The 22,138-nt window shown below is 34.6% G+C and overlaps 1 protein-coding gene across 4 annotated transcripts in view; it reads right to left on the bottom strand.

The window, feature by feature from the left end:
- Window positions 1–22,138, bottom strand: part of Liprin-beta (liprin-beta 1) — a 183,757-nt gene that overhangs the window by 105,639 nt on the left and 55,980 nt on the right. Inside the window, exon 2 of one of the 4 annotated variants that reach the window (XM_074140288.1) lies at window positions 11,762–11,876. The exons of the other annotated variants lie outside the window; for them this stretch is intronic. Within the exon in view, the coding sequence (XP_073996389.1) occupies window positions 11,762–11,861 (100 nt within the window). The 5' untranslated portion in view covers window positions 11,862–11,876. The remainder of the gene's footprint in view (window positions 1–11,761; window positions 11,877–22,138) is intronic. 4 annotated transcript variants of the gene reach the window in all.

Below are 22,138 nucleotides of genomic sequence, written 5' to 3'. Positions count from 1 at the left end.
ACAACGTCGGCAGAAACATTCGGTCATTCTTTCGCACTTCTGAACATAGCCGGGCATCAATGCGTAAAACATTTCTTGGATAATGCTAATAAACTACTCTTTAACAAAAACTTACAGTTTAAATTGTTAAGTATAAGGGTTGATTAAACGCCAAAAGGTACACAAATCAGCTAGTACCCAACATTTCATTCATGCTTAGCTGATATAATTTAAGTAATTTTGCTGCATTAACTTTTTCTTCACATTTTTTTAGAAATTATTAGATGTCACACACCCTTATGCTGGCCCTTTTCATCTACAAAATATTTGTTCAAGTAGCACTGTAGATTGACTGTTATATCTAGTTATTTATAATAATCAAACTATTAATTACAGGTGAAAAAGAAAAACGTTATAAAAAATAAAAAAAAATTATGAGGCTAAAAAATTCAAAACCTTTTTTTAAAAAATGCTTATATCAACATACATCAATGATTTTGTTTATTTTATTTATTTATTTTATTTTATTTATTTTTTTAAATCGTCGGTTTAAGTTCATTCTTCGATTAAAGTAATTGTTATTTTATGTAGTAGTCAAACGTTTATAATAATAGGTAATAATTATCTGGCTTTATCGCAAATAATATAGTTTTCTTCAATTACACTCTCAATGTAGCTGTTCTTCTCACAATGTTGAATATATGTAATATATAATAAATAAGATATGCATATTTTTAGGACAGCTAATTATTCCAGTATTTTACTATAAGTAAAATTAGGGGGCCTAAATTAAATTACAATTGAGAAATGAATAATTATTGTTGAATAATCTACTTGTTATTAACTGTGTGTTATTTGTGCTCACGAATATTTCGGTAAGACGAATTCAAGACTGAAATATTCTGTTAAATCCGTGATTCAAATTTAAACAGTAGCCGACTCTAACTTTGTTTTTCTCTACTTTAACATGAATGTATATGTGACTACTAAGAATAAAGGGCATATTAAAGAGAAATTTGAAGAATAATTTGAAATGGAGTTAAAATAAAGTACCTATTTAAAAACGAAGATATAATATACATTTTATCATAATTATAACAAAATAATATTATGATCTGGCCAGCATAAGGGTCTGTGACATCTAATAATTTCTAAAAAAATGTGAAGAAAAAGTTAATGCAGCAAAATTACTTAAATTATATCAGCTAAGCATGAATGAAATGTTGGGTACTAGCTGATTTGTGTACCTTTTGGCGTTTAATCAACCCTTATACTTAACAATTTAAACTGTAAGTTTTTGTTAAAGAGATTTTTGTACCTTTTGGATAGATTTTCATTTTTGTCTATTTTACAAAGTTACTTATCTGCTTCACAGATTTTTTTAAAATTTAGAATAAGCAATTCTATCATTATAACCTGATAAGGTGTTAAGTCGGAACCGTAACTACCATTGGAGAGATCTTTTTAAAGAATGATTATAGTTGCCATCCTCAATAACAATTTTTTTGAGAAAGCGTTTTGAATAAAATAGGAAGGTATTTGTACGTAAAAAGCAAAATTAAACTGCGATTTCAGTACTTCCTCTTAAGAGGAGTAAGAAAAATAAACTGCGATTACAGTACTTCTCCCTAAAAGGCAAAGATTTTGAATCGAACGACTATTCATTAATGTAAATAGGTTCACCCATTGATAATTTTAACGATTGCAGTACTTCCTCTTAGTAGGTGCAAGAGCATCAGCAACGTAGAGGAGCTTTAACCACTTATTCGTGCTAAATTTTATCAAAATCGGACAAAGCGTTACAGAAATATTGGTAATAATAGTTTTAGAAAGGGCCTTACTTGGGTGGGGCAAACTCCCCTCTTTATGAGGCACAGAGTTCAGACTTTTAAAGTGCAAATCTGTAAAAAATTTCAATTCGAATGACACTTCATTCATGACAATCGGTTCTCGTGTCGATAATTTGAAACGATTGCTATACTTTCCCTTAACAAGTGTAAGAGCTGATCGCCGCTTTAATGTTACGTAGGGGAGCCCTAACTCTATCATCCTACCAAATTATTTCAAAATCGGGCTAAGATTTACAGAATAATTAGTAATAATAATTTTGGAGGGGGCCTTACATAAAGGGGGCTAACTCCTCTCCTATGCGATGTACAGCGTCGAGACCCCCAAAAGGCACATCTACATAAAATTCCGAATCGAATGACACCTCATTCATGAAAATCGGTTCCCGCGTTTAGGCGCTACGTAGTTTACAAAAAAGGTAACAACAACAAGAAGAAGAAGAAGAAGAAGAAGAAGAAGAACAAGAACAACAACAATTTTTGAAAAAGCCGTTTTTGCTCATTTTCGGCAACTTTTTTCTCGAAACCTATTAGATCTGGGTTGTTGCAAAAAAATTGCAGCTATAAAGGAGGGTTTGTCCTATAATTTAACGAAAATTTGGGAATTTTATCTTTTATAGAAAAAGAGAAAAAAATTGTCAAAGTTGGGTGTTTTTCAACATTACGCTTTTTCGTGCAGTTTTTGACGATCAACCCTTATACAACTGTCCTACCGGACAGTTTTAATCTCACACATTCATTCATTCATAAATGTGCACCCCAAAATTAGGGATGACTGATTTCTCTATTCACATTAATGTTCTGTACCACTTTACGAGTTTTTTTTAAAGAAAAACTTAAACTGAAATTTTGCCTACGTTTCCAAAACATTTTTGATGAAATTAACAGCTATTTGGTCATTAATTTCACGGATTAGTTGTGCCCTATGGTGTTACAAAAATATAGCGCCCGATGAAGGGTTGAATTGAAATAGCAAAACTTTAAAGAAAAAAAAAAAAATTAAGATAACAACCTAAGACAGTAGTATCGAAAAATAATAGTCGAGTTACTTTGGAAGATTCGACTACTAAGTAACAAAGCTGAAGCAACAGGAACAGAGAGAATGTAATTAGCAAGACTATTGCATTATCACCCGGTATAAAATTAGGGTAGCAGCAGGTAAGTGGTTAACAAAGTTAAAGCAACCGCAACCTGCTGAGAGGAGAAGTCCTCCTCCTAATTCAGTAACAAACTTTAGTTTAAAAAAAATCAAACTTTTTTACTAAATTGAATTTTAAAAAAATCTCGAGTGGAAGCCTAATCACACAACCTTCTCTCGAGTTATCGAGAATCGTTTCATTACATTTTAATTTTCATTAAATTCAAAATTCCAGAAAAATACGAGGGTCGTTTGAAAAGTCGTGCAAAAATAAAAACTACTTAATTTTTTGGGGTAAACCTTTTTTATTTTTCAACATAGTCTCCTTTTAGGCTTATACACTTCGTCCAACGCTGCTCTAGTTTGTTGATCCCTTCCGAATAATAGGATTTGTCCAAGTCTGAAAAATAGCCATTCGTTTCTGCAATCACCTCCTCGTTTGAATAAAATCTTTTTCCCGCCAGCCATTTCTTCATATTGGGGAACAAATAGTAGTCCGAGGGAGCCAAGTCTGGGAATAGGGGGGATGTGAAACGAGTTGGAACCCTATTTCCATTAATTTTGCGACCACAACTGCTGAGGTGTGAGCTGGTGCGTTGTCGGGATGGAAAAGGAGATTCCCCCTTGGTAACCCATTGTTTAGATTGTTCTTTGGTCTCAGGAGTGTAGTGATGTATCCATGTTTCATCCACAGTGACGAAACGACGCTTAAAGTCCTGCGGATTCTTCTGGAACAGCTGCAAACCGTCCTTGCAACACTTCACACGATTTCGTTTTTGGTCAAGCGTGAGCAATCGCGGCACCCATCTTGCGGATAGCTTTGTCATGTCCAAATGTTGATGCAAAATATTACTAGCAATCTCACGCACCTTCACTCTTCTGTCATCCATCACCATATCATGGATTTTATCAATGATTTCTGGAGTAGTAACCTCAACAGGGCGTCCAGAACGTTCAGCGTCACTTGTGCCTATATGGCCACTCCGAAAATTTTAAAACCACTTATAAACTGTTCTAATCGAAGGTGCAGAGTCACTATAATGTTTATCAAGCTTCTCTTTAGTCACCTGAGGCGTTTTGCCTTTCATAAAGTAGTGTTTAATCAACACACGAAATTCTTTTTCGTCTATTTTTTGAAAATCACTCGCTTCCTCGATTCAAACGAATGCCAAACACAAAGAAATAGTAGTTGAAATAAAAACTTCTGACGTAACAGGAAGTTAATCAAAATATAGGAGGCATTTTTGGAAAAAATAAAAATACCAGAAAAATGAAATTCAAATAGTAATGTGACTATTTCAGCAATTTGAGTGCAATTTTGGAATCGCCGGCGAATTTAGAATTTATCAATGCATTTAATTTAACCCACCTAAATTTATAAAACTCAAATTAAGATACAGTATTGCACATGCAGAATTCTGTGTAATTAGGTAAGAAATAAATAATATTTTCATAATTAATTTGTAATTATTGACAGCCTACTATAACCATTCTTCAATTTATTACCTTCCCTTCCCAACAGATCAGTATTATAAGCTTGCCAGGTATTTTATTGTGGTTTCTATTGAGGTTCTAAGTTAAGTGACTTATTGTACATGATAGCCACAAGTCAGTTTAGAATTTATTTGATTATTTTGTAACATCTAAGTAATTTAAGTTTTAATTATTTTCACTAGGGAAGGGATTAGCTATGCGGTTAGCGTAATGGACTACCACGCGGAGGTCCCGGGTTCGAATCCAGCTGCTGACCCTTAGATTTTCTCTTCCTAGGAGCTTCTTACAGCTCACCGTCCGGTGATGGACAGTGCCTGTAACGAGAGAACACTGTCCGGAGGCCGGCAGTGCACTGAAAAAAGGCTCCGGGCGCCAATAACCTTAGATGTTGACGCGCCTTAAATCATTTAAAAAAAATATATTATTATTTTCACTTTAATTTGCCTTAATTTTTGAAAACAACTTTAATCTTTAAAACATCATGACTACCTCTAAAATATTCAGCTTCAGTTTCAAGAATTTTATTAAAATGACCACACCAAGGCTTAAACTTAGGCTAAGACAGGAGAAATCGAGGTTCTCCTTTTATAGCCTTTACTTCGTAGACTATACTTCTTCTCTTTTCTTGAATGGCTATAGCCGAGAATTGGCAAGCCACCCAAGCTGTTTGGCCCAAAACAATTCTCCAATTGTAAAGCTGGGTAACTGCTTTGCCGTGAGCTGTATTAATCTCACTCAGAGACTGCTGCATTGCTATTGTCTATTGGTGAAAGAATCAGCTTCTACTCTAGTAACTGGTTACTAGGGAGAAGTAACCGCATAAGTATGCACTAGTTACTTCTATAGTGTAGCCTAAGCAGCACTATAAACACTCGTCACTATTCACACATCCGAGTGAAAGATGCGCCAATAATTATTTAAAAGCTGTCATTAAAATTACCGAATTCTAATTTCCAATTATTTTTTCCACGCTGAAGCGTATGATTGAAATTAATTACGGATGCTGATTCATGGCATTCTCTCGGAAATACGTCATTAATCTTTTTTTCTTACCAGTGCCTTTTTTAACAGACAAATATTAATGGTCTTTTTGTCTCACTTAATAAAATAAGCCCTCATGTGTGGGTTATTTAAAACAGGAAAAGATTTCTTATTTTAATGGTTTCCTGTTGCACAGTTTTTTGCTTGATTCTATGGAACTATGGGAAGGGAATGATATTAATAAGGAAATTGCGATTAGAAAGTCAAATTCTCTCTTATTTCCACTATCCTTGAATTTCCAATAAACATGGAATTCTTAGAAAATTTAATAGACATTAAGGGGAGTCTAACTGTATAGCACGGATATTAAGATAACAGAATTTAATAAATATAAAAGTTTATTGTATTAAGTTTCTTATAAAAGAAGAATGTTCTTAGAACAACAAAACATAACAAAAATAATGAAACGTTAGAAATCATAACATTTAACAACAGAACATCCGCTACTAATTCTTAATACAATATCCCTTTTAGTAAGAAAACATTTTAAAGGGAAATAGACTGACACAAGTTAACATTAAATAACGTGACTGATGCAGCTACAGAAGAACTATGCATACGCCAAATCTTAACGACCGACAGCTGTGCAGCGTAAAACCTTCTCTTTCGATGGCAGCGCCTCACGTGTTTGTAGAGAAATCTGTCTGACCGGAACCGTCGTTTGTGTAAGAGGTGTTAGTTTCGTTTTGCGCGAAAACATGTAGTAGAGCAACGAATTGTCGTGAAATTTCACATGATACTTGGTAAAACCGCTACTGAAACTTATCTTTTTTATTAAAAGAAGTTTATGGCGATGAATGTTAATCACGTGCGCGAGTTTTTGAGTGGTTCAAGCGTTTCCAAGATGGCCGAGAAGACGTCGGAGATGATGACCGCCCGGGTCGCCCTTCCACGTTCAAAACGGATAAAAATATCGATTATAATTAATCAACATTACTACCGGTGAGATGCTTGCTCAACTCCGTGGAAGAGTAAGGAAAAAAAACGACCCGATTTGTGGAAGAACAAGACACGGGGTTCTCCATCAAGACAACGCGCCGGCTCACACAGCATTGTCTGTCAAGACGTTTCTAGCCCAAGTACAACAACCCAATTTTAGGCCATCCGCCTTATTCGCCTGTGACCTGGTCCCATTTGACTTTAGATCTGTTTCCCAAAGTCAAATCTGCATTAAAAGGAACACGATTTCAGTAGTCCGTTGAAGCTATGAAAGAAAAAGCGGCACGCGTCATGCAGGAGCTCACAGAAAAAAGTCTTCCAGCACTGTTTCGAACAATGGTAAATTCGCATGGAGCGTTGTAGGGATAGGGGAGGGGTGTATATTGAAGGTGATAACAACTAAATATGTATAAATTTAAAATAAAATGTTTTACAGCAAATAGTCTCGTTATTTAATAGCCACACCTCGTATCTAGGAGTTGCAGTAGGGTTGCTAAAAATCACACAAATTAGAAAGAGACGAAAATGATTGGAAATTGAAGAAAATTTTTGAAAAATCTCAAAAATTCTTTTTGCCAATTTGGTACACCCGGTAGGCGAATTTTGTTGATTGCCCAAGTAGCATGGAGGAAATTGTAAGTCAATCAGTTAATCTTCTCTAGGATAAAATAACTTATTTCTCTCTAAGTACGCTGGAAGGAGATTAAAATATATTTTCAATAGAAATGCCTTTTAAATATTTTTATAAAGAAGTGTCTGAATACAGTACTAGTAGTAAATATTCTTAATATTTAGAGAGAACTGGCAGACGAGAGACTCTAAAGCAGTCTACAAAGTAGTTTATAAATAATAACAGCCAGAGGTAAGAGATATGCCTTCCAGCACACTTCTTGTGATGACCCTGTCTCTCTTCATCTATGTCCTCTATTAGCCTTTAACCTTTCACATTAAATGACCATGTACACAATTTTATTCTTCTACATAAACATAGTACAAGCTTGTAATCTCTTATTCGGAGTTGGCTAAGTATTTCCTCTGAAGCTTCCTAAACAAGATAAAATTTTGTATTTTATTATAATTATTTATTTATTTTTTATTCGTTAAACTTTTCAGCGGACTTTCTGGGGACGAGGATGGTTATTATTGACGATATTTCTCTGACGGAGACTTCTTACTAGGAACAGCTCCAATCTTCAACTTCTTTTTTGCTCAGTTTTTGGAAAAATAAGGAAAATTGAAGACGAATATAAGCTCTAATTTGATTTTTCATGAGAAATTATAAAAATATGAAACATCCTCTGATAAGTGCCTCAGTTTAAGAGATATTCAATGGTGAATCATGCCTTGAGTTTTTGAGAACACAAACGAATAAAAAGCATAATAGTCTGAACTTCCTGTTTGCGTTTTCGTTTTTGAGCTCAACTTTTAGCGAACATACTCACAAACAATCACACTTACAGTTCATTTTCTAAAAACTATTTTCATAAAACATTTTCTGAATAGAATAGGCTGTCCATAAATCTGAGTATTGTTTCAACAAACACCCTCATAGAAATAAATAACTTCAACCAGAGTAACTTCCCCTCGGTCCCACCCTTTTTCAAACTTGCGTTACGCTAGCGACCACTAGCTAGTAGGCAACTTCCGGAAGTGCCCGTAGTATGAGAGATACACTACTACAGCATTCCCAACTCCCCTTTATTGTGCATGTATTTATGTAAATAGAACATGTCCAACTTGTAATCTCAGCCATTTACACTTTTTCGAGTTCTTTTACAAAAAAAAATCATCCAAACGATTAATGGGAAATATTGTAAAATCTTTAATTACAAACATTAATGAGTTACTATAGTAAATAATTTTTTTTTTTCTGCGTTTATTATGCTACAATCTGCGCGTTAGCGCTATAAGTAACAATGATAACAGTGAACAGTAGAAGTAAAATGAGTGGAGAAGTTACCCAGTGGTAACACTCCAAAACATTATAATGGTTAGTCACTCTCTTCACTGGAGAGGAGATCACGAGGCCACTTTCTTTTATGACGTCTTGTCCAGGTTGTCAGGAAGAGTTCTAGAAGAAAGATTTTGAGCTAGAGGATTTATATGAGATTACAGGCTGAAGTGGAGTTTTCTGTATCTTGTTTTAGCAACTTGTGTGTCAAAAGGAATGTTAAGGTCAGTGTGCATAGTCCAGGTTGAGAGACATAAAATGGAGCGTTTACGATAGGTCGAAGAAATTTAGATTGAAGAAGATTGAATCCTTTGGAGATTGGAGCGTTTGGTTGAACCCCACAGCTCTATTCCATACGCCCAGAAGGGTTTCAAAATAGAAGTATAAATCAGTCTTTTGTTGTCCAGAGAGAGTTTTGATCTGTCGTCTAAGAGTCTTTTAAGTAGTCGATAGCGTCTGTTTAGTTCTGTTCATTTAAGTCCAGTGTGGGGGTTCCAAGAAAGTAAATAAAATTAAATACTTTTTAATCAAAAATAGTTAATCTGGAACCACTATTTGGTATTGTTCCTCGTTTTTGGTGGCTATTTCACTAATCCAAAATTGATTGAAGAAGATACCTACTAGTATCTCTTCATGGAGTTGGAATTACTGGTAATTACAATTAAATCGTGACTTTTACCTGTGATTTCATCACAGATATCCAATTTAACACTCCCTTCTCCCATCTTCTCCCAAAATTCATACACCAACACAAAACTACCAATGCATTAAGGTAGGTAAATCAGAATACAACATATTTTTTTTTAAATCGATAGGAAAAATCACGAAGAATAAACGAAGTTTTGAAAGGATTTAATAATAATACGAACAATTCTACAATTTAACTGAAAGACGTCAATGCTGCCAACTGTCCTCAGCAAAAATAAAATACTATAATATTAGAGAAATATTACTGCAGTCTAATTTTCCATTAATTTTGCAGCATTGGCTAAGTGTCACGCTAGGCTAGAATTAAGTTGATATAATTTCAGAGACAGACCGGACTAATGTGTTTAAAGATGGCTGATGGCCTTCAAATACAGGTTACCTAGGCTACCTTTATATATAATAATAAGAATATTAATAATACTCGTAAATGGTGACCATTTCTACCACATTCAACAACCAAAAAAAGCTATTAAAGTAATTTTCTTATTATTTTTAATTTTATTATCACAACTGCAGTACTTTTCTGCAACAGCTTCTACTGCAGTTGTGATAAAGTTGAAAAATAATAATAATATTATTTAGAGCTTTGAGAAAGATTACTGCATTAAAATTTCCTATTAATTTTGCAGCACTATGAACAATAAAATTGTGATTATCTAAAGAATAAGTTCTAAATAAAGTAATGCAATCATGTAGATTTGCATCTTTTCGTAAGTTCATTGGTGTATTCACATTTAGGAAGACAATAAAGTAAGAATACTAACTTAAATTGATTAAAGGGAAAGTTTTCAACTAAGTATTAATCTTTCTCAAATTTTTCTTTTTATTTTTTTAACCAAGAAGATGAGAGAGGTTTTATTGCTGGAACTGAGAAGGGAAAATGGACCCAGACTGGCAGGATGGAGACTGGAGAGCTGATGAGACAAAGCGGCAAACACACAAACTGAGCGACAAACAGTCAAGGAACACAATAGTGTTCACCGAAATGCTTAATTCTGATCATTACCAAAAAAAGAACAGTAAAATATGTATCTGAACTACACAGAACTCTTGGTCTTCTTTTAAAGAGTAGGAAACACAAGTGAAGACTAAATCTCAACAATAAACTGATTAATTCTACCTATAATGATAGTTGAATATCCGAAATCGATTAGGGATACAATAAAACTTGCATGCGACAAAGAAATCAACAATATTTATGACCACTTTTTTAAGCTAACCTTCAATTTACTGTCTCTTATAGCCTACAAAAAAGTAAGTATTGTAATCACACAGATCAGCGATTTTGAAAGATCATCAACAATATTTTTTTTTTAGACTCCGAGAGCACGAGAAAAATTATCTTCACAAACTTGGTGTGTCCATAATATACAGGGTGAACCAGTAAGTATTGTCCATAGGCCTACTGTGTGTAGTACAGCTAAAGTGGAGTTCTTAAAATAAGGAAGTCAAAGGTTACAAATTGCACTTAAAAAAAGAAAAAAAAATTACTTCTGATCTCTCTGAAATATTTGAGAAAATGTTAGGAAATATTTTAAATAATTACTATTTTTATAAACAAAAATTCATATGTACTTACTCCAAATTACAATTTCACACACAACTACACTACACTACACACGACTACACTGTTGAAAAACAAACGTAATTACTCGAACGAAGATAAAAGGAATCCTAGAAAATGATATACCGTTTGAAAGCCCATTAAACAAGGAAACTTTTACTAAAAAGTGCCAGCACCTAGGTCTGATAATGATCACGTAAGGGCCTAATGAGTTTTCTTAAAAATTTCGATTACTTTTATTTTCCCAGTATCCAGGAGGAAGATTGAGGCTGTTTGGAGAATGACTTATGCTTCGAAATGGTATCAGTTTTTAGAAAATTTATCTGTCTTTCTAACCGTGTTATCAGAATCGAATTCGGGCTAAAACTTTCTGAGTAATAACATTTTTATTGGAAAAAAAGTAAGATTTAAAAAAAAATTAAAGTGACGTCACTCAAGAGCAGTGGAAAATATGAAGTTGGCCAATACGTCATTGAACTCCACTTTAGATGTACTTCAAACAAGTAGGCCTATGGACAATACTTACTGGTTCACCCTGTATGTAAAAAAAATTCCAAAATTGCAGAAATTTCAAATCTGATACTTCGCTCAGGAGGTTTTGGTTTGAAACTGGTCATCTGGAACCACCACTTCTATAACTTTGTAAGGTATTGTTTTGTATTATTTTGGTGACTGATTCATTAATTTAAAATAATGAAATTATATTTTATTTTAATTATTTTTTTAAAAAAATCATTTTAATAAAATATTTTGTTACAATCAAGATAGAACTCCATTCATCAATCTGAGAATAACCGTAACTCAATCAACTCACTAAAATCCTCATTTTGTTTCAGTTATAATAAATTAATGCCCTAACTTAACAGCACCTACTTTAGAGGAGCAAACTTATACAGCTCCACTCGAGTGGATCCCCCAGATCCCATGTTTTTTGTTCTTAATAACTAATAATTATCTACTCCAGCTATAAACCGTAAAATTTTAAAATAAATAGGTTCTAAGAATATAATCTTTCACGAAAAACAGATCAATTGTACTGTATTCATCTCTACTCTATTAACTGTAGGAGAGGGGATAGTAACTTTACTTATAGTACTTACCATTGAGAGCAGTCTTGCATACACCGGCCAGGGCGGTCTCTACAGAATTTGTAGTAGAGACTTGATCGCAGAATTTGATGCACCACCAACCGCCTGGCATTCACATGTATTGCATCTTCACAAAAAAACGCCAATATTATTCTTTTATCTTTAGGAGGCACTGCCACACACAATATCACTTGGTCTAAATCTATTTACAGATTAACCCTTGATCACTGATACACTCTTCAATAACCTCACAGCACTTTAGTAGTCACCTCTTCAAAAACTTCATCTTGATGTACAAGGAGAAATAGCAATGAATTAAACTCACATAGGTGCAGCTAATTAATAATAATAACAACAATAACAATAATAATAATAACAACAATAACAATAATAAAAATAATAATTTTTTTTTTTTTTTTTTTTTTTTGGAGGGGGAAAAATGCATAATGCATCGTCGTGGGTGAAATGCCCACGGTATGTGGGACCCTCACCCACTAAAAAACCCACCTCCCCTAGAGGCATTGAAACCCACCTTGGAACCACTTGCGCATTACATCAAGGTGGTGCCTCACAATAGCTCATACGAGCTCCCACCGGATTTAATTAGTCTTTATTACGACAGGAGCAGACGGAAGTCCAGCTCCTGTTTCTTTCTCCTTAACACCACCTTAACAAAGGCAACCACCCGGTCCCAGCAGTCTTTGTGAGAGAGCATAATCCCCACTATATTTTCGGGCGTAATTCTTCCGATCTCCTGTTCCAATCTCTCCCTCTCCGACACCCATCTATCACACAGAAAGAATGTGTGATGGGCGTCATCGAGGTTAGAGTCTCTGAAGATGCATGACGGGTCTCCAACTTTCCCCATCCTATACAGGTACGAGGTGAAACACCCGTGCCCTGTAAGAAACTGGGTGAGGTAGTAGTCGACCTCGCCATGCAATAAAAATAATAATAACAACAATAACAATAATAAAAATAGTAATAACAACAATAACAATAATAAAAATAGTAATAACAACAATAACAATAATAAAAATAGTAATAACAACAATAACAATAATAAAAATAATAATAACAACAATAACAATAATAAAAATAATAATAACAACAATAACAATAATAAAAATAATAATAACAATAACAATAACAATAATTATAATAATAACAACAATAACAATAATAAAAATAATAATAACAACAATAGGGAAGGGATTAGCTATGAGGTTAGCATACTGGACTCCCACGCGGAGGTCCCGGGTTCGAATCCAGCAGCTGACCCTTAGATTTTCTCTTCCTAGGAGCTTCTTACAGCTCACTGTCCGGTGATGGACAGTGTTGTCTGTAACGAGAGAACACTGTCCGGAGGCCGGCAGTGCACTGGAAAAAGCTCCGGGCGCTAATGACCTCAGCTGATGATGCGCCAAAAAAAAAAAAAAAAAAAAAAAAAAAAAAAAAAAAAATAACAATAACAATAATAAAAATAATAATAACAACAATAACAATAATAAAAATAATAATAACAACAATAACAATAATAAAAATAATAATAACAACAATAGGGAAGGGATTAGCTATGAGGTTAGCATACTGGACTCCCACGCGGAGGTCCCGGGTTCGAATCCAGCAGCTGACCCTTAGATTTTCTCTTCCTAGGAGCTTCTTACAGCTCACTGTCCGGTGATGGACAGTGTTGTCTGTAACGAGAGAACACTGTCCGGAGGCCGGCAGTGCACTGAAAAAAGGCTCCGGGCGCCAATAACCTTAGATGTTGACGCGCCTTAAATCATTTAAAAAAAATATATTATTATTTTCACTTTAATTTGCCTTAATTTTTGAAAACAACTATAATCTTTAAAACATCATGACTACCTCTAAAATATTCAGCTTCAGTTTCAAGAATTTTATTAAAATGACCACACCAAGGCTTAAACTTAGGCTAAGACAGGAGAAAGCGAGGTTCTCCTTTTATGGCCTTTACTTCGTAGTGTTGTCTGTAACGAGAGAACACTGTCCGGAGGCCGGCAGTGCACTGGAAAAAGCTCCGGGCGCTAATGACCTCAGCTGTTGATGCGCCAAAAAAAAAAAAAAAAAAAATAATAATAATAATAATAATACCAAAAAAAGCTTGTTAAATGAATTGATTAAACAATTAACGGATGTCGGCAAACCTAAATAACGTACCTACTGCTTGTTAACCTAAAATAGGACATTCATTTGAAGACTTTTTAGGTAGCGAGTAATAAAATTATACATCTACCGGCAGAGCATGAAATGCTACCATTTTTTCTAATGCCTAGTTACTTTATAAAATGCAATAAAACAAAAAAAAAAAGGTGTAATGAAAAAAGAAGCATGAACAGATAAGGTTATGCATGATTTGCTCTGCATGTTCCACCATTTGTCAAATTTTATATTTATACCACCATTACCAATGCATGAATATGCAAAATGAAATGAATTGGAAATGATAAAGCACAGCGCCTCCCGCCCATTTGCAAGCTCAATATAAAAGTAATCCATTTGGAACTCAGTTAACATCATTCCATTTTGAGCGGAAACCAACAAATCGATCATACATCACATATCATTCTTATTATTTCATCACTTCCTTTATATCTTCACTACTTTCTCTGATTACTGATCATGTGGAAGCCAACAGTAACCAAAAATGGACCACCATGGAAACTGACCCAACTTGGACGTTAGCAGAGCCACATTACTGTTATGGATAGCATAAAGAGCTTTGGACAGGTGAAAATTGATTGAAGACTCGTCAAAAATTTTGCTTTTTACTACATTTGTGCAACAAAACTTACTCATTAACGGATCAAAATTGTCATTTTAATGCATAAATGGATAACTTTACGACAATACAAAAACGTGGTTGGTGCATTTTAATGGCTCAAAATGGTTATGTCCGCTACAGCCAATCAATATGCACCATTTCAATGATTTCCACCAATCAGGTGCGTTATATAGTTTCTAGTATCTCTGCTAATCAGCTGATATTAATGTTAGGATGTAATTACAACAAAATCATCGGTTATTTATGCAATAATTTATCCTTACATTTTATTGTAAATATTTTACTAATTCAAATAAAATTAGATAATTATTTCTATCTTTAAAGTATCGATTTGGTTGAAAAATGATCTTTACTTCAATTAGAGTGTTCATGAAATTATCCAATTAAATACGAATTGTGTGATAATTTTCCAACGGTAATTTTGAGTAGATTGGTTAGTTTTCATGATAATTGAAGAAGTGAGCGACAGTCGTTTTATCTTTATCAGAAAAATTATCAGCTCATGTCGCATTACAGTTGAAAATTAGTGAGTGCATTAATGTTGCCAAGGAAATTGACTAAATGTGTCGGAAATTATGCCAACCAAAGTCGGCATCGCTCAATATAAGAGGTCCCACATGTTCCACAAAACACCATACAGTAGATCGAAGTTCTCTTATACCAGAGGTGGGTACCAGGAGACCGGTCGAACGCGATGCCAGTTTTGGTCGATCGCTAACAATGTCTGGGGTGGAATTCCGTGTACTATGGACTTTGAAGCGATTGTAGAAGACAAAGAAAGTAAATTCTAAATCTGTCTTTATCTGTAGCTACTTTGAATTAATAAATATTGTTAATAATTATCCATGTTCTTTTAATTCCCCTGGATGTGAGTTTTTTGGCCCTTTAAATAATTATTGTTGTTGTTTTTTACGTAGGTAGATAAGCCGTATATCTATATTTCAGTACGAGGTGTACTCAGCGAGCTGTTGATAGATTAGCAAAAAGTAAGTCATATTATTCTTTCATGATAAATTTTCCTGGCCCAAAAAAACAACTGTGCATTTTTATAACAACTTTTCCATATTTACGAACAAATAGTACAACAACTTATACATTGCAGTTAATAAAAAAATTAAATTGCATTTTAAGTTAGTAAAAATCTATCTTGGAAAAAGTGTCGGAAAATAGAATATTTTAGGTACCGCATGTACGGAATGCTGCTATCAAAAGTTGGGTCTGGAAATTTATTTCCTTCATGAGCCTATATCTCGAAAACTTAATAAGTGATTTAAAAAATAATATATCTTACTTATCTACCCATACCTCGTTGGAATGCACCTTATACTGAAACACAGGGTATAAACATAGTATGCATTTCACAGCCCCTTCTCAACCCCTTAGACTACGCCTATGGCAACAAGTCGATCGCGACACACTTTTAAGGTAATAAAGTAGATCTTATATACAGAAAAGTTGCCCACCCCTGCAATATACTAATAAACCAATAATCCAATCACCAACTATCATAACCATGCCAAGCAGCTGGATAACTTTCTTGCTGGTAGAACCTTCCTAATTGAGAACCAGGTAAAAAATAAAATGGCAGTCGTCGAATTCCATGAATCCCGGAGCAAAAAATTTTAACAGTGCTGGGATAAATCGACCAACTACTTGATTGGCAAAAATGTGCTTGACGCTAGATTAAATTGAAGGAGCATTAGTTGTGCTATAAAATTTTATAGAATACACCCTGAAACCTTCCAACTAAAACCTTATTCCTTCCCAACTAACCGTATTACACACTTCCACCAGTTGGCCCTGAGGGCACTTATACCATTAGAAAGGAAATAAAAAGCCTTGAGAGGAAAAGGAAGAAGCTCAGGTAAATAAGTTAAAAGCCTGTAAATGTTGGAAGCACTCGTCACGACACCATGCGTTGGCCAGCAACTTCAAGCGGCCCGTGCTCGAGGCGCATTCTGGCGGATTTACACACGCTACCAACTAAAAACATTAGCAAGTAGGGGTAGGTACCCTAGTACAAACTGTTTCACGCGGAAATTTCGCTCATCATCAAAACTTTATAATGAAATCTTTAATTCTAACCACATAAAACAACGAGTAACTTTTAACACTCTAGTGAATTAAACTTTTGTATATAAAGTTTAATAAAATTTATCTCAAGCTAAATTCAAAATGGAGGAAAATTTTACTGTCCATGAGCAGACAAGACAGACGACACAACAACCCTTTAATGATGTAAAATATTTCATTGTCAATTAGCCCTGAATATGACCTAGTCCCTAGATCGAAAGCTCGGCATAATAAAAATACATTTATGACTGAAACTGGCATTTAATTTTTCATCCTATTGAAACCATGAATCAGTCACCAAAAAATAATGGAACAGTAATCTTACGAATACGTGTTTTTGTGATTAATGTAAAAAACTAAAAACTTGCTAATTTAGCACAAATTATAATTGTGCACAAATAATACTTACTATTAATCTATTGTAGAAAAATGCTATTATTATTTATTTTTTTAAATAGTATAATATAAAGACTGAAAAGGTGACGTAACATGGGGATGGATCTCTTTGTCTGGACCTAGTGTTGTACAGGGTGGACATTATTTCCGGACAACTGGGTAGAAGAGAAGGTTCTACCCCTCCGTTTAGAAATAATTATAGCCAGAGAGAGCTATACAGGGAGCTCTCTCTTTTTTCTCACACAATTTCTCTCACTATATCTCTCACATTCACAAACTCTTACTTATATTGTCAAAAAACTTTACACTAAGAATGTTTCTGTTACATAATTAGAACCATAATTCGGGGAAATAATAGGTATTCAAATACTTGGGTTCTCTCATCAGTGTGGATGCTTCGAGTAAAAGATTATGTAAAGAAATGTAAGCGCAAAAAGAGCAAACTGCATACTGAACCCGTATTATATTCTAAATAGTTTAGATTCAGGATTCAAATAGTGGAGGAACCAGTCTCGGCGTGACGTAAGATTGCGTACAATCGGATAGAATTAATTTATAGAAGATTTGGTTATAAACAATAACATTTTCTGACAATAAATTGGGCAAACTAAATAAATAACCGTCTAAAACCAAAATTAGATCATTGGTTTTCTCTTTCATAATTTAATTTCAATATCACCGTATAGACAGGTATACAGGGAGTTCATTTTAAGAAGGCTCAAATGCATTTCATGCTTAAACACTTAATCTGAGCTAAAAATGGTAGAGGAAAAATTTGTTGCCCGTCACCTCTAGTTTCAGAATATGTGACTTGATTTTAGATTCCTACCCGCATACGCGGCTGTCGCGCGTCCAAAAGTGAGGGTTCGCGGTTGACCTTCATTTTCATATACACAGGTTTAAAGAGTATAAAAAGTTATGAAAGAAACTGGAAACCGCAATTCGATATCTTCAAAATTAAAGGTGCTAGGCCATTTCAAAATCTGGTATTTATTAATCATATTTCAATTTTTTAACTTGTTATCAAAGAGAAAGAAGAGCACGCGATAGGTCATTTTTATGTATTTTTTCATCCCCTTTCTACCAAAAATATTGCCAAGGCAGTAAAGCTAGTATTTTTCTTAATATCGGGAAATAAGTAGTTTTCCGAGTGATTTTTCTAAGAAAAATCAAATGTTAAGAGCTTTAGATGTTCTCAAGCATACACAAAATGGCTAAAAATTAATTTTACATCTGTTACGATCAAGAAGTTTTAATAATTATTTGGTAATTTTGGGAGAGTTGCGTTTAATTACCAAAAAAATGGGAAACCTCTCGCCACCTATTTAAGTGATCAATATCTTTCATGTAAAAGATCAAACTTATTCCTTAATTTATCAAATAATGCACTTTGCTCAACTTGTTGTGAAGCATGTACTCTGCCTTCAAAGGTACCTCCTCTGATACAGAGAGCAGTTGATAACCTCCTGGCTAACCTGGTTTGTGAGCCAGAGGAGGAGGAAAGCGAGTTATAGCGGGCGCAATTTCAGAGCAATTCATGACCAAAAAAAATTTCAACTCTCAATATCTTGTCAACGTATGAATCTGTACACAAAATAACTATAGCTTATTACTGAGCAAAGTATAGTGTATAAGGGAACAAAATTTCATTCTAATATGTTGTTTACAAAGCGAGATATTCTTATTTTCTAAAATTTGACAAAAGCACAGAGAAACTGTAAAAAAAAAAGTAACCCAAATGAGTCGGTGCAATTTAAAACTGTTGAGATTTTAAAAGTGCATAAAAGCACTATTGCAGAGCACCAAGGTTAACAGAATATTCTTGGCTACTGAAATTATCTTTGCCTAGAAGAGGATTAATGTTAAGCAAAACTTTAATCTATTAGGAAAGCCAGTAAAACTGTTGCTATTTGTTGGAAATGATATAAAAAGAGGCTATTTTAGGATTTGTTTGCCGTGAGTTAGCTTGCTCGCGTTAAAAACGGGGCACTATTTATAGTTGGTACATAAAGTTAAACTAGTCAGTTATAAGTGGGCTTTTCTGGCAGATATTCACTAAAACAGTTATGGTAGTTACACCACTAACTTCAAAGTGGGAGAGCCAAAGAAATCTCTGAAGCTTGGATATCCTAGAGTTACTCGAACTTAAAAGACATATTTTTTTAATTTTTAGGCATGTTTGCTTCTGAAGTTTCAAGTCTTCGTGAGATCTCTTTTTTGAGACATTTGAGGAAAAAAAAAATCAACAAAATGCGTACGGATCGCTTAAATATTTTAACTATCATTTTACCAAACATTTTTCTAAAATTATTGTTATTATTTTTTTTTTATTATGATTATTATTTGCAACTGTACAAAAATATACATTTAGCAAAAGTGCAAAAATACTAGTAACATTCGATTGTGCCACTGAGCTGGCTCAGTACCACAACCAGGATGACAGGATGAGAGAAACCAACCAGCGCTGGAACTCTCTAGGTACTTATTGGGGGTTTAGGAGGCAATGAGGTCACGTGGCCAGCGCCGTTTTAGACGACGTGGAGGATTGTCAGGATGGGACGATGTGGATAGTGATTGAGCCAGAGGATTTGGGTGATCAGAGAGTTTGCTGTGGAAATTTAGGAATCGGGTGTGGATTAACTCATTTACGTAGGGAATATTGAGATCATGATGGAGGGTGCGGTTGGAGACATAGAATGGTGCGTTAACGATTCGGCGGAGGACTTTAGACTGGAAAGATTGGATAGGTTGGATGTTAGATGGTTTGGCGGAGCCCCACAATTCTGCTCCATAGGTCCATATTGGTCGTAATAGTGTTTTGTAAAGTGTAAGTTTGTTTTGTACGTTCATGGAGGATTTCGGTCCAAGGAGTCTCCTTAGTAGTCCGTAGCGTCTGTTCAGTTCTTGTCTTTTAAGTCTTGTGTGAGGATTCCAGGTTAGACGGCTATCTAGGTAGAGCCCCAGATAACGAACCTGTGTGGAAGCTAAAATTATTTAGGCACAACAGTAGACGTATTAAATCTATCATGATTTGGTCTAAAATATTACAATTTTTCTAAATAATAAATTGTAAACATTCTCGACTTTAATTTCAAAAATCATTATTTCTATTATCCCCTGCACTTTTCCTAGATACAATACAGTTGTAATAAATAACCAGGCACGCACCCTTGACATTAAGTAAAACGTGGTAGAAGTAAGACGAAACGAAGGTAAGGTAAAAAAAGAAGAAGTAGTGGTTCACGTAAGATGTAAAAGAAACATTATGCTAAAACGATAATGTTTTATTTATGACAGTGAATTCAACAAATATGAGTAGAATAAATGCATTAAATTCTCTTCTGGGCAAAGGAGAGGATATATTCTATCTTCAAACGCAACATGGTCACAATTCTTCGAAGATCATTTCATGCTTTCATGTTTTCGATCTAAACTGAGGTTAAACAAAGAAAAAACAAATAACAGGTAATTATAATCATGATCAACCAACATGCAAAAGTACGTTGACAAGTTTACGAGGGTGTGGCTATTAAATAACGGGACTATTGCTGTAAAACATTTTATTTTAAATTTAAACATATTTAGTCATTATCACCTTCAATATACACCCCTCTCCTATCCCTACAACGCTCCATGCGAATTTACCATTGTTCGAAACAGTGCTGGAAATCTTTTTCTGTGAGCTCCTGCATGACGCGTGCCGCTTTTTCTTTCACAGCTTCAACTGGGACTGAAATCGTGTTCCTTTTTTAATGCAGATTTGACTTTGGGGGAACAGATAAAAGTCACACGGGGCCAGGTCAGGCGAATAAGGCGGATGGCCTAAAACTGGGATGTTGTACTTGGCTAGAAACGTCGTCTTGACAGACAATACAGTGTGAGCCGGCGTGTTGTCTTGATGGAGAACCCATTACTTGTTCTTCCACAAATCGGGTCGTTTTTTTTCCTTACTCTTTCACGGGATTGAGCAAGCACCTCACGGTAGTAATGTTGATTAATTATAATCGATATTTTCATCCGTTTTGGACGTGGAAGGGCCGACCCGGGCCGTCATCTCCGACGTCTTCTCGGCCATCTAGGAAACGCTTGAACCACTCAAAAACTCGCGCACGTGATAAACATTCATGACCATAAACTTCTTTTAATAAAAGATAAGTTTCAGTAGCGGTTTTACCCAGTTTCAGGTGAAATTTCACGACAATTCGTTGCTCTACTACATGTGTAGTATCATGTTTTCGGCAAAACGAAACTAACACCTCTTACACAAAGGACGGTTCCGGTTAGACAGATTTCTCTACAAACACTTTGAGACGCTGCAATCGAAAAAGAAGGCTTTACGCTACACAGCTGACGGTCGTTTTTGAAGGATTTTGCGCATGCATAGTTCCTCTGTTTAGCAGCATCAGTCACGTTATTTAATAGCCACACCTCGTATTACGTATAGCAGCGCAGGAACAGTACAAATTTTGTCGCTCAGAATTAGTAAAAGAGATTGGAAAGCGAGATCACTAGATCAACTAAACTAAACTATATGGAGGATTGTCACGATGGGGAGTTGTATGGATACAGGTTGGACAAGAAGGTTCGAGTGATCCGGAAGTATTCGGTTGAAGACACATTTTGTAAAGTAAGATATTGTAGTGTAGAAGTCCGGGTGGATTTTTGTTCCAAGAAGTCTCCTGAGTAATTCATAAGGTCTTTGGATTTAAAAAAAAAAAATAAAAATAAAAAAAAATTGAAGTTTAACTGTTTAAAGAAATCGTGTAAGCGCTTAAAGCATTTTTCTAAAATTAGTTCATGGTTTTGCAAACAGAACTAATAACAGATGTTTAGCGAGCATTTGCAACAACTAGCAAGAGGCTGCATATCGTAACAGCAATCTCTCATCATGTTTATGAATAATATTTGCATAGCAGGTACAATTGAATAGAAGGTATAGTGGAGGGCTCTTGAATATTGAATAATCAATGCAGTCTATTCTAAACACTTCAAAAATTTTGTAATCAGATTATTTCCAATTTCAACTATTCATTTCAGTTATTTTAATTAAGCATAAATTGCGCTAATCTCAATTAATAAATAGCAAAAGAATAAACCAAACAAGTTGGGTC

Source organism: Rhodnius prolixus, unplaced genomic scaffold (genome assembly GCF_049639745.1).
Source record: "Rhodnius prolixus isolate KJV_2025 unplaced genomic scaffold, Rpr scaffold_6, whole genome shotgun sequence".
In the NCBI taxonomy this organism is placed as follows: domain Eukaryota; kingdom Metazoa; phylum Arthropoda; class Insecta; order Hemiptera; family Reduviidae; genus Rhodnius; species Rhodnius prolixus.
Note: the sequence above shows the minus strand (reverse complement) of the source record. Positions and strands in the feature narration are given on the sequence as shown.